Source organism: Anser brachyrhynchus, assembly GCF_964034855.1.
Source record: "Anser brachyrhynchus genome assembly, chromosome: 1".
NCBI classification, from domain to species: Eukaryota; Metazoa; Chordata; class Aves; order Anseriformes; family Anatidae; genus Anser; species Anser brachyrhynchus.
Genome location: NC_137694.1, coordinates 62,109,886 through 62,131,405, shown reverse-complemented (window position 1 = coordinate 62,131,405; position 21,520 = coordinate 62,109,886). Strand labels below are relative to the sequence as shown.

At 40.2% G+C, this 21,520-nt stretch overlaps 1 protein-coding gene across 5 annotated transcripts in view; it reads right to left on the bottom strand.

The window, feature by feature from the left end:
• The window catches only part of DGKI (diacylglycerol kinase iota), a 212,218-nt gene that overhangs the window by 20,171 nt on the left and 170,527 nt on the right, over nt 1–21,520 (bottom strand). For all 5 annotated transcript variants that reach the window (XM_080582487.1, XM_080582483.1, XM_080582486.1 and 2 more), the window contains one exon: nt 9,848–9,873. In XM_080582487.1, coding sequence (XP_080438613.1) covers nt 9,848–9,873 — 26 coding nt within the window. The remainder of the gene's footprint in view (nt 1–9,847; nt 9,874–21,520) is intronic.

Below are 21,520 nucleotides of genomic sequence, written 5' to 3'. Positions count from 1 at the left end.
TACCATAAACATCTTCCAGATTTTAACAGTCATACTGCACACTTGATTTGACCCTTCCCTGATCATAGTTGCAACTGCTGAAATCATACTAACTAAGCCCCAGTGAATACTGATAAAACCGTGTGGCTTCTTTGAAGCTATCACCATCTCCAGGGAATTCTTCAGTGAGGGTGTAAGGCGTGTCACTGGAGGGAGCAGAATTATTTAAAACTGCTTTAAAGTATGAGTACCACACAAAGGAGTTGTCACGTCCATGAATAAAATGCTGCCAATTTGAGGTATATGAATTAAATACACTGTGTGAGAGCAAAGTATTATTTATGATAATACATCTTAAAATGGGTTAAAAAATAGGAGGCTAAGCATGCATCTGAACAGTGTATAATAATAAATAAGGAATCATGCATTTAAGCACATGGGAAATTCTGTTGGGATTTACCTACTATAACTCCAACATGTAACACAGTTAGGGCTGATAAAATCGTTAGCTCTTTCAAAAGACACATAAGATAGCTGATGATCTGAAGGGATCAGGACCTTCCAGAAACTTCAGTCAGACAGTGCCTACAACTATCCATTTCATTCTAAGACACAGAACGTGGAATTAATATACCATCCACATTGTAGTACTGGGTATTTCTTTCTGGTTAGAGGCAGCTAATAAATATATTAGATGTTAGGGCTTTTCTGTCAATCCCCCTGAGTATGAATCTTAGTGTGCAACACCACTTCCTGCTAGATTTGCTCAAGGGAACTCTTAAGGATCACCTCCTCAAATACTGCCTCACTCAAACCTTGCTGAGATTATAATGATAAAGAAACTGCAGCAGAAGGTGACATCATCAAATTTCTTGACAGTTATTAAACTTAACTTGTCCTATCATTAGCTTCCAGAACATTTCCAGCTCTTTATTACTGTAGAAGATTGTGAAATTCATAGAACCAGAAATTTAAAGTAATTACTGTTTTACACATTGAGAAGTTAAAACCAGACCCAGACTAGAAGGGTGTTCTTTTTACACAGCTGGATTCTTCTGAGCTATTAAGGATCAGCAATACAAAAATGATAAGAAAACAAGCTCTTATTCTTAACTTCACACTAGTTTCATAGAAATCAATAATAACTTCTATTTTAATCACTCAAAAAGCTAAGCTCTCAAGTGAGCGTGAAGTCTATATAGATTATCATTCAGAAATACATTGTTTTCTCTATAAAACAACAATTTCCTTGTAACAGCTTTGTACAATCCAGTAAAGATCAAATCTAATACAAAAAAGTGACAGTAACATAACTTTCCTAGAAATGTACAGAACTGACCCTTTTTCTATTCTAGCCACAATCTTCAACCCTGACTGGCAGAAGGTGGTCTGTGGACTACTTGCTTTCCAAGATGACTATAAAAACCAAGCATCTAAATTATACAGCAGAGCATACACATGACATATCTGAAGGGTCTGCCAGTCCCATAGACAGTTTTTAGGGATCCACAGCAAAGAAAGGTTGAAAAACTCTGCATTTGAGTTTTTACAAGCCAGTTACTTTATCCTAATATTTAATCTGCTTTTAAATTTACAGGGGAAAAAAAAAAAAACTTTAAAATATGTTTGCCAAATTATCTACAAAATGGAGAAATTAAATTAAAAAATTAATAATGCTTTGTTGGAATGACTGCAAGCTTGCAGGTCTTTGATTTATAGAAAGTCTCAAGTCTTACCAAAGCTGATGATGCTTAACCATTTCTCTTTGAAGCTAAGCTGAGTGGAAAGAGCAATTAAATGTTTCTTCATGTATTTTATGCACCTGCAAGTACTGGAAACAACTACTGGAGATAACGAAAAAGAAAAGTAAATGGAAAAAAAAGCCTTGTTGGTGGAGGGGTTTCCTAGATGCTGAGAAAAACAAACAAACAAAAACAAAAACAAAAACACACAGAAATAAACAGCTCTACATGGGTATGAGAGTCAAAAGACTAGCAAACTAAAATGTCCACAACAAAGCAAAATGTCCACTAGAAAGACTTGCTTGAACTTCTGCACAAGAAAATAACCTCTATATTCACTGAAACAGGACTTTGCATTAAGCAGCTGTCTGACTCTTACAACCAAATTTTCGTCAGCTGGGCCAAAAACCTGCACCAAGCCCTAGTAAGGGATGCCCAGTGATTTTGGAACCTATCATTACACTGGTGCACAACAGAATGACTTTTTTCTTACCGCTGCATATAGGAAAAGCTGTGTTCAGGCGAAAAATGCCCACTTTCATGAGAACACACTGTAAAATCTGCCACGGGAATCTGCCTGAACATAAAGCTGAGTAATGGTGTTTCATAGCAAGACTTTTGGGTGTATCTGTCGGTGATAACCTTGATCTTGTTTTCTTTTTATGCTGATTTTTACCTTCACATTGAACTAAAGCTCATATATTCCAGCAGGAAAAAAAAAAAAAAAAATCTTGCACCAAGCAGAAGAATATTTTTCTGTCGTTTTTGAACTCTGACAATTTTGATGCTGAGCAAAAATATGGTTACCATACCAGCCTCACGTTTCAATACTTGAGAAAGAAGCTCCATTATAACCAAACGGGATATTTTGGCAGGGAATTTGATTGCCTGTAAGCCCAAAGACACATCAGCTTTTAAAGGTATTTATAACTAAAAATAATAATAATTAAAAAAAAAAAACTCTCACTATCCCTTTTGAAAAGCTTATTCCTTACCAAAGGAGCAGTGTGGCATGGGGACTGGGAAGAGGCAAAGGTTTCTTGACTTCCTAGAGGAGTTATACCTCAGCCTAAAGACTGTTTAAAAACCATGATGGAAATAAGACAGGAAAAATATATAGAATTTAGTGATTTCTTGCCTAGGACACAGTGTTTCACATGCTGACTACAGCAAAGATTGATTGATTTTGAAACTTTACAAAACGTATCTGTTTGCTGCCACTATACAGTACCCAAAAGAAACTGATGGTAAACAAGATTTCCCCACAGGATTTCAGCTTTGGGAAAGGCTTAGGCTTCTTAGAGAATCTGAGAGTTTCAGCGCTGGTGTAGGTTGCTCACAAGAGCAGTGCTGTGAGGCACTATTTCCATGAAAGAAAACCAGATAAAGAGCCCGAGAGTTCAAAATCTTCCCAAGAGACCAAGAAAACACAATGCAGCAACCTGCTGCAACCAAAAGCTCAAAAGCACATCAGCTGAACAGCAGCCAGACAGCAGAAGTCTGACGACTATTCAGCAAGGGGAATATTATGAAGGCCTTCACACAGCATCTCCAGCTAATCCATCTGCACAAGGAAAAACGTGTGCATAAGCATACAGTCTCCTGTGGTTTAAGAGACACCTTTGAAGCATGCTGGACACCTGAATAAGTCATACTTCAATAACATTTATTTCTAGGATTGCACAAAGAGTTAGAAAGTCCTTCTAAACATTTTGGGTTGTCATTTAGCTACAGCAGTACCACATCCTGTGCAAATCCAAAGGAGAGAACTGACACAGTTTTAACTGCAGCTGTTTGGGAATAAAACAAAAAACTTATCATGCAAAAACCATCCATTACTCAGGTGGTTATAAATATGCATTAAAAACCTTTTCCTTTTAAGAATTTTAGATTTAAACAACACACAGTATCAAAACACTGTTTAGAGAGAAAAAAAAAATAACCACACACAAGCTTGCTGAAGGAAAAGAAAGGCCAAATTCTCACTTACACAGAAGTTCCTTCATAAAACTCTGGAAGGATAAAGAGGCTTTTAAGCAGATGTAAATTACACTCAAGCTGTCTTTAAGGCCCCATTTGCACTGTCAGCCTAGTTTAAAGGTAATTTGATGCCAATTAGAGTCCACCCTGAATTGTTTATGTGGCATTGGTGCTGAGCTAAGAGTGCAATTGAAAGTTAGGAATGGAAGTATTCAAACCCTAATGCTGAACTTTTCCTGCAAGACCATTTCAACCAGTTTTACAAAGGGAAAGGATGACCATAAGGAAAAAGGACTTCCTTTATAAATGGTCCAAAAAACCAAAGAGCAGTTGCAGATAAACTAAGTACCATCTGGCAGGCATCATGACTTTTTTTTTTCTTTTTCCCATCCACCATTTTTATTTTTAAGCCAAGACAGGAACAATTACTGTCATTTTCAGGAGTGATGTGGTGGAAGAAAATGTCTCTGATCAAGCAAGAACACTGGGCAGGGAGACTTTGGCCGACTAATGCAGCCACTTTATCAGCGGAGTTGTATTACTTTGGCAGGAAGGGAGTTCTAAGTAAAATGATTAAGCAGTGATTTATTTTTTTATTTAAAAATAAGAAAGGGTAACAAAAAAGGAAGAGTGTAGGTCATGCTATCCATGCTATCCCTCCCCCTTCCCTAACTTGGTGGACCATTCCTATCACAGGCTCTCCCATTGCAATCCCTTCAGGTTTTTGCCGCTGCAAGGCTGGCTGAAGTGCCTTTGCCTAGGAATATCTAAGTAACTCATCTTCAGCAAACAGGTCTTCATAATAGGACTAAATAATCTGAAAGTCAATTCAAGCATTTACTTGCTGGAGGAGGCTTTGGGTGGGTGGAGGGAATTGTTTTCCTCTTTTACATTAATACGGTTATCCAACCACAAACAGCATCACTGCCTCCACCAGGAACAAAAACCAGGAGTGAAGTACATTGCAAGGTTACCCAGGGCTTCTGCTTGAAAACAGGTGCCCTGATCCAGACAACACTTTCATTGCTCCTACTTCCTTCTAAGAGGAAAGGAATAAAGACAGTGGCCATCTGGAAAGAAACATTTCCCAGTTTTCCTCTACTAGTCATTCAGATGCCTACATCTGCCAAACCTCTCCCTCCCAGCTGCCTACTGATCCCTCAGCCTGCTTAGATATAACAGGAGCTGGGGTGTGGGCACCTTTTAAAGATTTCAGACTAAGAGGATCTCCCTCATCCCTAGAGGAGTGGTTTGACAGAACACTTTCTCTTGCTCTAGGTGCCATGGCTTTACATCGATCCCACCCTCTGCTGAGCTGAGAAGTGAATGAACAAATTCAGAGCAGATCCCCACACAACTGTTGGCTCAGCTGGCCACAGACAGACTTTCAAAACACTGTCCAGGAGGGCTTTCTTCCCAAAGTGGCTAATTAATCAAAATAAATACCTGCAGTCAGGACCCCCACACACAGCACTGTCTTTGATTTGCTCAGTGAAAGCATTCCAAGACATCTTAATATGTTGCTAGGTAAGTGGCTGCAACATCACTCTGAAGAATATAGCTTCTCAGTTGGAGCTGTGCAAAACCATCACTCTCTTTTGATGGAATAGAGTGTATAAAACAGAGGTGCCTTTTTTTTTTTTTTTTTTGATGATTCTACCAGCACTGAGAGGTTTAGGTTCCTCTGGGGTTATCTGCTCTTCCTTTTATTCAGGACAGCAGGATATTTAAAAAATAAGAAACACAAAAGACTCCTGAAAAGACTGTTCTTTTGCAGACTATGACTAGCAAAACTAGTGGTCAGTAACTCCAAAAATAAGAAAGGATATTGACAGTGTGAAGGCCAGCTTCCTAAGGCTTCCAGGGAGAACAGGAAATCCCCATGTGCCAGCAAGTGTTCTCAGCTCATGTTCTTTTCTGAGACTCCCACAGCCTTCTCCTTTTTCCACAGGTTCAGACTTCTCCTTAATGGGGCAGACAGTACTGGAGTACATACCATAATGCACAGCACATCCTGCCTCAAAGGGAGAAGTTCATATTGGTCAGCAAAGCATTTTCCTGTATGGAATGGAGATGCCACCACCTTCTATACACACACTTGATCACTCCCTTCCTTATAATTCATACAGCAGCTCTCTTCATCCAGAGGGGCATCCAGAGACAGACTTGTATCTCCCACCCCAAGCTTCCAGTCTGAAATTATGCCAAGCAATCCCTGTGGAAAATTCCTTTAAAAATGTTAATTTGAAGGTCACCATTTAACCCCCCCTTCACTTCTAATGTACCCCTGGCTCTGCAGAAATGCCTCCTAAGGATAAGATATCCAGACTGGATTACTATCATAAAAGCATTCCCTGACAGAATCTGACAGATCTTTGGGTGTCTCCATTTTTCTTTTCAAGAAGAAAATCACTCTTCATCTTCACCCATTGTGGCATATTATGACAATGTAATAACCAACTGTCTCCAAAATATCTCCTTTGAATATATTTGCCTCTTGCCTTAATTTCTCACTTGTGCCCTACTCCCTCATGAATTTGGAATCTAATGCAGCAAAAAGATATTGTTTAACATAGCAGAGCTTGCTAGAAATTATGCTGATGCAACATAAACCTATCTGCTAGAAGAAAAGGCAAAAAGCTCAGTTTCATGGGCTTCCACCCTAAGCTCCTCTCTAAACTACTATGCTTTGAATTTTACTTAGCTAGTTCCATTTTGTCAGACAATTAGGGAATTTGGGGTTAGCTTTTCTATCTGGTCTTTTTGTGTTTTGGTGTTTTGTTTTGTTTTAAAAAGAAAGTAGATGAATTTCATTCTTTAAATGCTCATTTCCTAAATACCTGTATCAAAGACAAAGACAAAAACCTTCTCAAAATCTTTAAGAGATTTTGTTTGTTTGCTTTTGAGGCTTGGGATTTTCTATTAGCACTGTTTCCCTTTCTGTGGCAATTAAAGTGGTTCTGTTTTGTAGCTGATAAAGGTGCCTTTAACACGTGTCCACAACAAGGAGCATTGTGCACTGTTACAATTGTTCAATAGATGCCCAGTCCCAGACAGATGGTGCTTTATCCTCACCCTCTCCTCAATACAGCACAATGCGTTGTCCTGTCAGGGATTAATGGAAGTGACACTCACATAAGATGCTAATTCTGGTAGCAACTCTGTTACTACACTACAGATGCTGAAACTACTGCTTACAACTAACCTGGGAAGCAGGTGCTGAACACTGAACATTGAGAAACCAAAGTGAGGAGCACAATGCAAGAACCTGTTCACAATGCAACCAGAAGATCATGGACAAGGAGAAAGAGACATTTGAAAAGGAAGACAAGGAAGATGGGAAAGAAAAACACAGAAACAGTAGGGAGAAAAAAAAAAAAAGTACTGCAGATTAAAGAAGAAAAAACAAAGACCAGGAAGAACCAAATGGGAAGTTAATGTAAAAGATCCAACACAACAGAGAAAGTGTCTTTTCTCAGTAATGGCCAACACATCACACCATCAGTAAATCAGCACTAGAAAAGTGCCTCGTAATAGGGAAAAACAGATGAAAGAAAGTGATGCCACTGAGGTAGATTATTCTATGGTTGGATTTTAACCTGCTGTACACCCCAAAGCAATACTGGCTTATAAATCAACTTATAAATGTTTAACATGTTGAATAGGCACACAGTTGAGTACTGGTTATTAATGAAAATAAAAGCCCTAATAGTGATTCTTGGATCCCTACTCCAAGAAAAATATGCCAGTAAAAGTGTGCATAAACACTGCAAAATGCAGACAGTTCAGAGAGAAATTTTCAGCTCTGTTGTGGATTAGCTCATTTTGTGCTTAGATAGATTTCAGATCAAAGACTAATTTGAAATGCTTCCTCAGTTATGCTTAAAGTGGGCTGAGAAGCACCTAGGCTCAAATCAGCTTGTGCTACAGCACATCTGTCATGTTTTCCTTTTGGTATTGTGCTCATTTACCATGGTCTGCATGTGGCACAGCGGGGCAGAGGAAATCCAAGGTATTGGACCTCTCTTTCTGAAAAAATCATTGGGGCATGGGAAATCTCTTGTGTCTGAGAGACGTTCTTACATATTTAAATGTTTGACAAATCTAGCCAGATATGTCACAGTCATGAAACATAAAAATTCGAATAACTAGCACTATCCCATCAGTAATTGGTCAAGGAGACACTGGCCTTTCATCCTACACTTCAGAGAAAGTTTCTTATAGCAGAAAGGGAAGAGTGAGAAAGAGGAGGCTACTCTGAGATGTTTATCAAGCCTGAAAAGCCAGACCCTGGCAGCAGATGGTAGATGAAAAACAGGAAGATTTTGAGAAAGAATAGAACAGCATAAAAATACTGGAAAGAAGGAATGCATTAAGATAGTAGAAAATACTGAGGTTTAAAGATATAGTGGGAAATACAATCTACATTGTCTGTTGCTCCATTAATAGATAAAAAATAAGCAATAGAATAAATAGAAGGGAAATGGAAAAGCAAGAGCAGTCTATCGCTAACAAGCTTATCCACTAAGAAGAAGATTAAGTCCTGATCTTGAAACAGTATAATAAACTGTAATGTTTCCAAATTTATTCTGAGGGCTAGAGAAATGGTAAATACTGTTAACATCTCACAAGTCTCTAGCACTTTGTATTAAAAAGATATGGTCATGCTAAAAAGCAGATGAACTATTAAATAAGAAAGCTACCTTTCGCTCACAAAGTCAGTGTGCTGCAAATCACTGGAAGTAGAGTGAGCAGCAAAGTCAAACTGCATGCATCTGCCATTCTGTTCTTGTCAGGGGATCCACTGCTATCAGGCAGTAGGAATGGGCTAGATGGATCTTTGGTCTAACTTCTTTGTCCATTTCTATAGCTTTCTTTACTAAGAAATAACATGTCAAGGAGATAGAAGAGAATTTATTAATGATGGTATGTTTGACAGCCAGTATACTGGATTAAAAAGGTCTTGGTTGAAGCCAAGGACAATGCAGGTCAATACCTAACTAGTAACCCCCCACTCCAAGCAAACATACATCAGTTACACTCTGTAGCATCTCTTGAGTCCCACAAAACCTGAATTAGTATTTTTATTGCTCACTTGTGTAGCACTCCACACATTTCCAGGCTCAGACTCCCCTTACATCCTCATATGCAATTGTCTTTGTTATTTCACATCTGGACCTTTCTTGAATAATGTTTATTGTATTGTCTGGAAATTTTGCTGATTTTGTAACTGTATAAAATTTGGATGCCAGAAAAAAAAAAAAAAAAGATATTTCTTTTGCAGTCCAAAATAATATTACAGATTCAGAGCTACATAATGAACTTTCCCCTCTCAATTTCAGTCTCCTTTTGCTTTTTTTTTTTTCCCCATTCCTTGTGCAACTCTGCCAGTGTGATTCCCTCCTGACTTGCAGTATGCCTCTGGACTTCAGTATCAACACCACCTTACTTTAATGTCCTCTAAAGGGATATATGTACAACCTAGCTCTAAGAACGTAAGTTGGTCAAGTTATTAACCAGCTAGTCACTGCATTCTTCCTCTTTAGTCCATAGGGAAAGATTAAATCCTTCAGCCTTCTTCAGAACAAGCACATTACCATAACCTGCAACTCTTGAAACCTGAAAATCTCTATGATTCTTGCTACTCAAGCAATGATATTTTTACATGTAGAAGCTCCAAGCTGTGCTAAATTCCATACCCTGCTACCAATTTTATTTTTGAGGTAACCCAAGATAACTTAGGTTCAAGCCTTTAAAGCATAATCCACTCTCCTCTGTTACAAAAGTGCTGTCCTGGGAGCCATAAGAGATCAGTTCATCTTCGCTAAAACCATGTATTGTCCTTTAAGTCCACACACAACTTTCCATAGGTTCTCTGTGCAGTCATGTGAATAAATTGCAAACACTTTCAGTGGTTCAGGTTGCTTGAGCAAGATTCATTTTACAAATAACTCAGCATAGCATTAGCTTCTGCCAGGTCCAGCTAAATGAACAAGAACTTCATGTCTAGGTGTGAACGTTTGAGCAACATTGAACTTTCATTTTTATAAAGTCATTTTTGCCCAACATAACTGTGTTAAAACAGTTTCCTAGCTAGTCATTAATCTCATTTTTAATGTTATTTGTATACATAAAACAGATCTTACCTTGATCTTCTGAAGAGACTGGTGACCTGAAATAAAAAAAAAAAAAAGAAAAAAAAAAGTCCAATCAAACTTTGGCATGAAAAGGTCACAAAGAAGGTTCAAATCGTACTGTGGGGAATTGGATATGGAGGAATTGAAAGGTTTTATTCTTGGGCTTAGTTAGAAGGAAGGACTGGAAGGCAGCTAACAAAAAATATGCAGAAAAATGCAAAGATGTTCTCTAGCAGCAGGTCCTGCAGACCGGAGTAGCCATATTGAATCATGTTCATAAGACCATAGTCTCACTATTAAGCACTCAAGCCAATAGTTTCTTTTGGCTACATGGCAAAGAACTTACCTACTACTGTTACTGTCAAAAATAGCTGATGTTACCTGTTGAGAAAGTCCCGATCCCCCAGAGATTATCAAAGGGACCATAATTAAGTGCGAGCCAGGAGGAAACCTCATGGCTAGAGGTGGTGGAGGAAATAATAGCCTTAGAGGAAATTGCAGTTACTAAGGAGGCCATTTCTCTTACTACTCATAATTAATGAATTCATAATAATAATAAGCCAACGCTGCTTTCACAAAGGCAACAGAAATGGACAAAGAAAAAAAAAAACAACACTCTCTGGACAGATGTAAATGCCATAAAAATAAACTCAACAGCACCAACACAAGAGTTAGAGGATACCCTACCAGTGACTTAAGCCTCTGACAATACTCCAAGAGCAAGGGGTTATAAAACATGAGGGACATCTCAGTGCTCCAGCTGATAAACAGAAGGTCTCCACTGAATTTCAGGGATCTGTATCACAGTTCCTCTCACTAAAGAACTCACTCCTCATCGTATTGCCCAACATCCATGGCAAAAAGAACATAAAGAGGTGCAAACTATTGGCCCTTCATTTTTGCCTTTGCTGTAGTAGCTTGGCTCAGAAAAATGGGGCTAATTGTACAGCCAAATCTGGGATATGCCTTGGTCATCGAGACTCAGCTTGACAACACAGTGGATTGGACCATTGCCTCAGCGCCTCCCTGACGATTTTCAACTGCATATATAGTCTTCCCACACACGTTAACAAGAAGTTTGTTCCTGCAGTGAATGGAACAACTCATGCTTCCTTTCCAAGATATATTTAATTCTGCACCAATGTACAAAACTAACAAATTACTAAAAATTTAAAAAAGTTAGAGTTGTCAACAAATAGATCAAAGCTGGCATCTGAAAATCACCTAGAGAAGGGAGAAGGGAAAATACACAAGGAACAAAAGGGGAAAGAAAATACATATATTTAACTGAGTCAGCGAGGGATGGAGAGAAAGCAAAGGGTTGGAAATCCTGGATTTAGAGGAACAGAGGAGCTGGAGAAGGAGTCTTGATCTTATTCCATAACAGGGATTTGAAAGGTAAGGTTGAAGGATCATAGGACATCAGAAACAGATATGCACATATGTGGATGGAAAGAAAAGATGGAAAGAAAAAAAAATAAGCTTTCCTAATGAGGTATGCAGAATTTTATTTTTAAAAGATAAAATTGCAGAGAAAGAGATGAAAGAGTTACAGCACGGCTGGAGCAACGGTCACTGTGAAAGGAAAAATGTGATTACCTAATTAAGATTCTGACTGTGCTAGAAGCCAATGTATCTGTATGGATCAGAATTAATTAATTCACTACTCCCATTAAATCCTCTCACTACTGCTGCACATCATAACCATGTTTCCCACTCTGTTGCCAACCAAACCAGCTATGCCCTTCAACTTCAGCCATGTCTCTGGAAATATGGTAGGAATGCAGGTAACCCAGGGGATTAGTAGGCATCACTAGGACTCTCACAGCTTTAATCAGCAAGCCAAGCCTCAGCAGAAGCCCTTATGAGGGTCAAAACTCAAAACACAGATTTTCCTACAAGGTTACACCATGCAGAATGGGCCATATCAAAAGGTGTAATGTTTAGGTTCTTAAAGATATTTTTACATTCAGGAGTCATGCCAGGGTCCTTAGCTCACATATCCTGACACTAGACCCATTTCTAACACAGTATCCCACAGTATCAGAGGAATTTAGTCCTTCATTTCATTTCTTAATTGCACAGTTTCATCACCTTTTAGATCTTTGTGTGGAACAATAAAATAAACTAAACAGTTGGATTATCCTATAATTTAGATCATCATTATGTATGGTAAACTAGATGTCACTTGCTCCTTAAAAAATAAAGAAGAGATACTATCGCAATAGCATGACTATCTCCATTAAAACATTGAAGTGAGAAATGAAAAATATGTTTGTGCACATTTAACGTGCCCAAAATTGGAATGTATTTTACAAAATACTAATCCCATTTAGTAGATCTTCTGATCCTTTTTTGCATTCCTTGAACTTAGTGGTTAAACAGTGAGTAATCTAACAGTTACTACTGTCGCTACTAGCGGTGTTTTCATTTGAAAAGCTTCATCAAGCATCTTTTCCATAGGCTGGTATCCTGAGAAAATAAGGTTTATGCACACACCAAGGTGCTCTGATTATGTGTGTATATCTCTGCCTCAACCTAATAAAATTTGAGCCAGTTGGCTGATTTAATCTATCGTTAACAGAGGGGGCAGAGAGCCAATTACTGCTTTCACAAGGAAATGCAATAGCATGAGCTCAAACTTTCTGAGGTAGCTGTGAAGACACAAAGAGAGGTTCTGAATATCTCAGCCACAGGAAAGCCTCAACAAGAGCTTCCACAATGTGTGATACCAAAGGATGAACCACAATAAACTAGGCTTCCTTTATTCCACTACTCACAGAAAGAGTATTTTGGCAAAGAATAAGGCAGACTTTCAACACTCTCCTACAATTTCAGGCCATGCATTTAAGCAGGAGGAGAGATTTTTCCAAAGCATTCAAGCACTGGCCTAACTACGCCAAGGGGAGTCTTGCTTGTAACTCTAGCATAAGGAAGTGAGGCTGCTGAGTCCTTTTAGGGTCCAGGCTGATAGTGTTGGGCACTTCATGCACTGTCTGGGCTACCCCATGCTTATGACAGGGAGGAAGGAAAGAAAGGAAGCCTAATGACCTGCTCTAAACCACATCCACTCACTCCACAGTCACAGGGGGCTTGCCTGACAGCAAAAAATCTGGTGGATGCTCATATTTCCGGTCACACATCTTTCTTTCAGTTCTTTAAGAAGTGTGAGGGATATACTGTGGCAGCAATGGTCACCAAATGGGTGTCCTGAGAAGGGTGGATTCTCAGCTGCTAATGTACACATAGTAAACATCTAGCTGACCTCTGGCAGCTGCCCTCTGAGTATGATTTTAGTTGTTTTACAGTCATAAAGAGTCAAGTTATCATTCTCACAACTTCCATGTCGTAAAAAAGTAGAGAAAAGTCAGTGATATTTCAGAAGAACTAATATGCTGTCAAGATGTGTGCCCCTACCTGGATAAATACACTTTGCCAAATGGAATCGAGAAGAAATTCCATTTTTTTTTTTTTTTTAAAAAAAAGAAAAAAACGCACAAACAAAAAACAGGAAAGGGATCAGGCACTGCAATATCCTTATCCATTATGTATATATATATATATATCCTTAGCCATTTCAGAACAGAATTGCTTTTTTTTTTTCGTAACAACAGTTACTTGTTTGTGCTCTTACCTTCTGGAAATGTAACTTGCAGAAAATTAACAGTGCTGCCAAAATTAGCTTTTAGGCTCATCACCCCACCACCCCATCCTTCTGCAAAAGAAAGTAAAAAGGATAGAATGTCTATGGCTGGCTACATTTTCAGAACTGTGACATTTTTCTACCAACAATGAACTTTCACACACTTAAGTGTGAAAGGGAAGCCCAATTTCTAACATTTTCACAAAAAGGTAATGATTTGACTTCTCCCCTGCCCTGAGTTGGCAGAAGCTTTATGAAGAGCTATTGCTTTAGTGAGTAGCTAGACAAATTTTACTGTGATGATAAGAAAGCGGATGAGAAGAGAGGAGGACGGAAAGCATGTTACCACCTCCATTTTCTTTACACGCTGTTTGTACCCCTCCTTTTGCTACAGGTCCTGCAATGGCATTCTCTTCCTGTTGCAGAGTAGCAAGTTCTGCTCAGAAGAGATATCAGCCTCAGTCTGCAATGGAAGCTGCACTTTGCCTGCTCCACCATTCCTTAAGCAAAAAAAGCAGTACTTCCTGTTTGTACATGAGATGTGTAAAGCTCTCCCAGTAAATATTTAGCAACGCACAAAAAAGCCTGAATAACAATGTAAAAAGCCCCCTAATCATACATTCATGAGATGCTTCCAGGAAATCGGAAGACTTATGGTACTGAAGGCATGAGATGTGCCCACCTAAAACAGCACTGTACTTCAGAGTTCAGGGTCTGATCCAAAGTACACTGGAATCATTCCACTCTTACAGGCTTGGGATCAATTGCTGGCAAAACTCTAATCCCCAGTATAGCCAAGACAGCCTTCAGCATCATGCAAGCCTTCCCCAAACAGCCAAACACTTGCAGCTGTTTCCCAGTGCACTCTCCAATGTGCAAGCACAAGATTTATTCAGCACTAGAGGGATGGAAGAGGGAATATTCATTTCCAAGGAAGGCAGGGCAGGGACTGTCACAATTTAGAGCCTAGTCAACCAAGGCTTAAGAACCTAGAGAAACACAGCCAGCCTCCAGCAGATGAATTCTAACAAAATTGCAGGAACTGGGTACATTATTCATGAAGACAAAAGCCTCTGGAGAAACAAACCCAGAGCTGATGTAAAGCAGCTATTTTAATCAATAAACCTGTAGCAGAAACCATCTGCACCAGGTCTATTTAAAACCAGCCATTTAGAATTTAAAGGCCAAATAACAATCCATGCGCAGCAGTTCTGCTGGGTTTTATGACCATTCCTCTTTTTCCCTGCTAAAGCAATGTATTTCTGCAAACTTTCTCATTCACTCTGACAATACCTGCCTGTGAGCAACGGAGGGGAAGAGCTTTTAGATTAAATCCACTCCTCTTCATTTTTTGAGTACACCTCTTTGGAACTGACAGTGGCATCCGTGTGGCACTTATTCACATATTCTCCAATTGTAATGAAAGAAAAGTTTTAGCACATTAAGTATTTTTCAAATAAACGTGAAGAAACACCCTCATTCACCACTCTGCATCAATCCCTCTGGGACTGGCAAGTTCCCTGCAGCCCTTGCTGCAGATGGTTCCTTGTGTCTTACTGGCAGAAAAGCAGAACTGCTTGCTTTCCTGATCCCTCATCATTTCCTACTTGGAGAGGCCCAATAAGAGTTAAATATAGTGTTCAGCCTGGACACCACTATTTTGTTCGATGGCACTTAATGGAAAATACAAGTCTAGGAATTACTGAGAGCTTCCCCATCTTTCCACTTTCAACCTACACATGCCCAATTCTGAGTGACCCTGCCAGGCTGGAGGAATGGGTTAGCAAGTCCAACAAAGGCAGATGCGAACCCATGCGAAAAGGCAGGCTAGGGGCCTACCAGCCGGAAAATAGCTTTTCAGAAAAGGGCGTATGATGTTAGATGACCACAAATTGAATGTCAATCAACAACGTGATCTCATGACAGTGGAGGCCAACTGTATACTGTGCTGTACTTGCAAGAGCATAGATGTAAGGTAGATGGAAAGGACTTTTCCCCTCTACTCAGTACTTGTGAGACTGCATCAGGTGTATTGTGCTTAGTCTGGAGCTTCCCAGAACAAGACAGACATTGACAAACTGGAGTGAGTATCACAAAGATGGTGAGGGCATATGAGGAGAGGCTGAGGGAGCTGGAGTCATTCAGTAAAAGAAGAGAAGGCTCGGGGGAAATCTTATTGCTGCCTTCAGCTATCTAATGGGAAGGTATAAAGAAGCCAGAGCATTCTTGAAGTAAGAAGGAGGAGGAAAAACAGGATGAAAAACAACAGTCACAAGTTGAAACATGGGAAATTCAGAATGGATAATAGGAAAAAAAAAAAAAAAGTTATCATGCAGATGACCAAAGAGGGGAACAGGTTGTGCAAAGAGACTGTTGAATCTCCAGCCTTGCAGACATTCAAAACTCAGCCGGACAATGCTTTGAACATCTTCGTCTATAACTGGACTTATTTCAAGCAGGGGTGTACATTAGATGACCTTCAGAGGTCCTTTCCAACCTATTTTTTTCAGCAACCTTATAAATCTCTCTACAAGGCTTTCTTCTACTATTAACCCAGCTTTCCTGTCATTCTCTTCTCTCAAATATTTCTCACAGGCAATAGCAACACTGTCTCTCACACGAGGGAAAAAGCTGACCAGCAATGCTCCCCAAATCTAAAAAATTCCATACAAGTTTTTTATTAGTTTGCAGAAATCTGTTCAGACATACCCTGTTAATCGGTACCAACAGCCTGGAGAGTCTAATTTTTTTCTAATTCTGATAAAGACAAAGATCAGCATACCATTTTTTCTGGTGTCTCTGTAGCTTCTTCCTGCAGCCTCAGTCTATACCTGCACATAAACTGCTGCCTCAGGCTGTTCATAAGCAGCCCAACATGCAGGAGTGTAGTCTGGTGCTTCTTACGAAAATGAAGAGAGCTCTGATGTATTCCTTATTGTGTCTCAGACATATCTGCCCCTTAAACATTCTATATCTTGTCTCACTACTAGCCATATTTTTACCTCTTAGCATTTACTGTATTTCTCTGTCCACTGTAAAATACTTTGAATGAAGGTGTGGAGCACCACAATGCTGCTATACCTGAAATTGTACTGACACCCAGAGGAGTGTCCTGGGAATTGCTGCTTGACAAAGGAATAAAAAATTCTCAGAACAAAATGTTAACCCAAGTGGGAAGGGAAGGGAAGGGAAGGGAAGGGAAGGGAAGGGAAGGGAAGGGAAGGGAAGGGAAGGGAAGGGAAGGGAAGGGAAGGGAAGGGAAGGGAAGGGAAGGGAAGGGAAGGGAAGGGAAGGGAAGGGAAGGGAAGGGAAGGGAAGGGAAGGGAAGGGAAGGGAAGGGAAGGGAAGGGAAGGGAAGGGAAGGGAAGGGAAGGGAAGGGAAGGGAAGGGAAGGGAAGGGAAGGGAAGGGAAGGGAAGGGAAGGGAAGGGAAGGGAAGGGAAGGGAAGGGAAGGGAAGGGAAGGGAAGGGAAGGGAAGGGAAGGGAAGGGAAGGGAAGGGAAGGGAAGGGAAGGGAAGGGAAGGGAAGGGAAGGGAAGGGAAGGGAAGGGAAGGGAAGGGAAGGGAAGGGAAGGGAAGGGAAGGGAAGGGAAGGGAAGGGAAGGGAAGGGAAGGGAAGGGAAGGGAAGGGAAGGGAAGGGAAGGGAAGGGAAGGGAAGGGAAGGGAAGGGAAGGGAAGGGAAGGGAAGGGAAGGGAAGGGAAGGGAAGGGAAGGGAAGGGAAGGGAAGGGAAGGGAAGGGAAGGGAAGGGAAGGGAAGGGAAGGGAAGGGAAGGGAAGGGAAGGGAAGGGAAGGGAAGGGAAGGGAAGGGAAGGATGTTCTAACGTTCATATTAGAATAGAACGCTTTACCTTGGAATCACTGTCAAAACATAACTTAAGAAAGCTGTGTTGCATCCATGGAGTAGAAGGCATTGCCAAATGACCAGCATGATCACTTTAGGGTGATCCAGGTGATTTTTTTGTTTGTTTTGTTTTAATACTTGGCTCCTGTTTCTCTCACCACCACATGACACCAAAGTATCTCAGGGGAATATAAGACATTCAGTTTTAAGAAGTCTGATCCAAACCTCTTTGAATAGGTATTCTTCCATTTCCAGACTTGAACTAGATATTTAAAATTTTCACTGGCCTACTCTGAAAATTGTTGAACAAATCCGGGGGGGAGGGGGGGGGGGGGTGCGTGTAGAGACTGGAGGAGGAGAGGCAAAAGAAAGGCAGTGGCTGATGTGGTACTAACCCTAAAAAAATAAAGTGAGATCTAGACAGATCATGCAATATTCAGTTGTAATGACAGACTGTTAAGGAACTGGCTGCTGGATATAAGCACCACCTTAACTTCCTACATGAAATTAAAAAATAAAAAAATAAAAAATGTTAAGAGCAAGCAGGTAGCAAAACATCTGACTTCTTTTCTCAGTAACCAATCTGTGTACTTTTACATTTCTCAGGAAAAGAATAACCCAAATGTCATTTTTTGTGACTTTAACTTTTTGTTTAACACAAAGAAACAATTGGTTTTTGGTAACTGCAAAGCCATGCCAGCCACACTGCTGGCACATTAGGTATACCCTGATTAAGAAGTCACATCCCCAGTTTTGCCCTGAGGTTGGATAAAGGCAAAGCACAACAGCAGCTTGGTATCCTGAGACACCATCCAAATAATCTCAGGCCAGCTTTGGTTTCTAAACAGCTTAGAAACTGCCCTAAGTGGTGTGTTTATTACCTCAAAGCAAACCAGTGACTCCTGGTAAATTGCCTTTAGTGGTTTTGGGAGAAGGGAGACTGAAACATAGGAATCCTTTAGAAAAAGGTTCTTGCAATAATGTTCATAAGTAAGTGGCCTGATTTTCACAAGTGCAAAGCATTAAGGAAACCTCACTTGTTTACCATTAATTTAAAAAAAAAAAAAAATCACTTCATTTAATGCACATAACGCACAAGTCTTTCTATAATCCTAGGCAGAGCAGAATTGCTGAGCTCTTTGCACTCCTGCTATGGGATAAATAATGAAGAATAAAACTTTGTAATGGGAGTTTCATATATGGTTTTGTGCTACACTTTTAGAGGCCTGGCAGAGAAACAAGAATCTAGGAGTCAGGGTTATACTGGCTCTAAGCCACCTCTGGCTCTCTGGTTTCAGCTCTTGGCATAATTTAGCCAGGTCCATCTGTGTCTGCTTGCTCATGGGCATCGACGCTGCCAGGAACCGCAGCAAGGCTGTGTGCTACAGCCCCGCTCCTCATGTATTTCCCTCCCAAACACACACCGCTGTGCCAGAACTGCTAAATGCTCACTCAGTCTCAGCTCCTGAGACAAAGCTGTGGGTTTTAGTGCTCCTTTCCCAGCACAGAGGGGCAGCAGGCAAGCAGGGACAACTTTTCTCCCTCTCGCCTTGAATGTTTTCCAGATGTCAGAATTTTCTCCTCTTGCCCAAGACACCCTTCATGAGGCTATTCAAGAACAGACAGTGTCTTCTACATTGTGACATATAAGCCTGCAGCCAGGGACCTAGAACATGCACCCAAGACATGGAAGAATAAGGGCAGTAATGCCAAGACACCCAGTCTAGAGAAAGGGCTTCCTCATCCTCAGCAATTTCCAGACAAACTGGAGAGTCTCTCCCCAGCCCAAGCATGCTAAACCCAGGCCATATTAACAAGTAGTTTCTTTTTCCACAAAGCAACATTTTTCCACAGAAATAAACCTCCAACACACACACAACTACATCAAGCAAAAACAGATCACCAAAATATTTTTCAAGCAGCCCTAGTGAAAAAAAAAATCACTTCTAGTTCAAGAGTCAAGTGAATATTCATGTCAAAATATTGCTCTCAGCCTCATCAAAATACTCTGAATTTTGTGTGTCCAAAACACTAAATTGCAAACCTCAAACAATGACCTATTTTCATATGACTGTGCTTAGCCTCTAACTTTTTCTGCATAGTATTTTGACACTTGCCTTTCCAGTTTCCAGGCACAGCTGAAATTAAAACATGTAGATATCTAAAGTGTTAGAGAAAGTTGGCAAAAGTTTAACTTTTAGGAGTGTAACACCGTCAACTCAAAGTAGTGCTTCTGTGTGATGATTTAGAGCAGCTTTTTGGTTTGGTTGGGGTTTTTTGTTGGTTTTGTTTTATTTTGTTTGTTTTACAATATTATGTTTCTATTCTCTTTGCAAGCCTGTTAAGCCAGAACTTAAGAATATGAATAGGAAATCAATAAACACAGTCTGAATTCAAATTATGAGATGTCCTAGTGTGAAAGATTGGACACACTATGTATTTAAATGCATGTGTTACGTATGTACAGAACTATGCATCATATCCATGCCCTGAAGCTCTTAAAGCTTATTAGCCTTGGCTTTGATAAAGCTTAGTACTGAATGAGAGCACATTAAGAACTGGTGTCCTCTCCAAACAGATGGCTGATCCTTATGGCAGGGACAGAGAACAGGGACACGAGCTTGCTGCTCCTCTGAAATGCTCAGAAAACTAAGACCTGGATGTTGGTTGGTTTTGTTGGGTTTTTTTTTTTTTTGGTCTTACTTAAACTCTTACAAATAAAGAACAAGTATACACAAATACACACATACATGTTACCTAAGACAACAAGGTTCACTTCTTTTCCAGTGTTTATTGGACTGGAAGCTTGCAATGCCGGAGGACATTTATCCTATATTTATCAGAGTACTTAAAGCAAGCCCAGAAGAATACAGGCTCCCTTTCTGTCAATCATCCTGTATTACACAAGTAAACCCAGCTAGCCCTTCTTCCAGTGCCTGTAATGTCACTGGGGGCCCTGGGTCTGCTATTTCCACTCCATAAAGCCAAAGAGAGGGATATTCATATCCCACAGTGGCATCATCAGCTCCACTCTCTCCTCTACCCATCTCTTGCCAGTTACAGTTATCACATGCCTGACATTTGCAGGAAAGCAGTAGGCCTTAAAGATCAAATTATCAGATGTCATTTTCTTTTACCCAGCCAAACAGAAAACAATTGTACAAGAAGTGACTGCCTTGATATGTTCCCTTGTCTTCCATGCTATACAGCTGCTTTACTTCTCAGCATAGATTTTGCTTCTCACTCCAGGGACTAAACTAAGCAAGCAAGAATGGAAGAAAAAAAAAAAAAAGGGGGGGGGGGGGGGGGGGAAGAGTTGTAATGAGAAAAGAGAAAAAAAAAAAAAGAAAAAGAAAGAACTTTTCTACTTTGGCCTTAGCAGTCAGCCAGAGAGCAAAAACAGATTTATAGCTGTTATGGTAAACAATTTAAAACTGAGGCACCCAGCTATCTGTACTCTGTCAACATCAATTTCATCCTTTAAATACACTCCAAAACTTCCATTCCACTTTGAAAACTCATTTCCCTTGCCTTATATACTGGAAATATTTGGTAAGTGTTTTCAAGCTAGATGGCAGTTGACTTTCTCAACATCCAGTAGGTAGGACCCTTTGTCAAGCACCTGCGTATTCTGTTGCTTCAAGTCATAAAAGAAGAAGAGAACTGGACTGCTTGCATTTCTCTTTCGGAAAGTGGCTTGCCAGTCTAGAAGCAAGATCTCTCTAAGAAGCCAATTTGTAGTCTCATGGTGCATAGGAACATTTTGCATGTCACTGTCTGCCAAAATAACATGTTAGCAGGATGAATATCCTCAGCATCTCAGTTGAGATGCTACAAAATCATTAAGAGCCCTCATTCTGAGGGCTCAGGGGCAGGTGGGCGGGAATAGAGGAAGCTCAAATCCCACCCCATCCACTCTGGGGAACTACATCCTGAACAATAGAATTATTTGATAATAAGTACTGACGAGAGGAAAAAACATCCTACAGGATACAGTACAGGATGTACTCTATTTCTACCACATACTGAAGGGGCAGAAACACAAACCCACCTCTTCAGATGTGCCTGCTGTTGTTGAAACCCCTTAGAGTTGAAAGGGTTGCTAAGTTGAAAGGTTGCTAAGGTTGAAAAACCTTAGCAATTCAGCATCTCAACAGCACAGGCTGGAGACTTAATTCTGGAAGAAAAAATAAGCT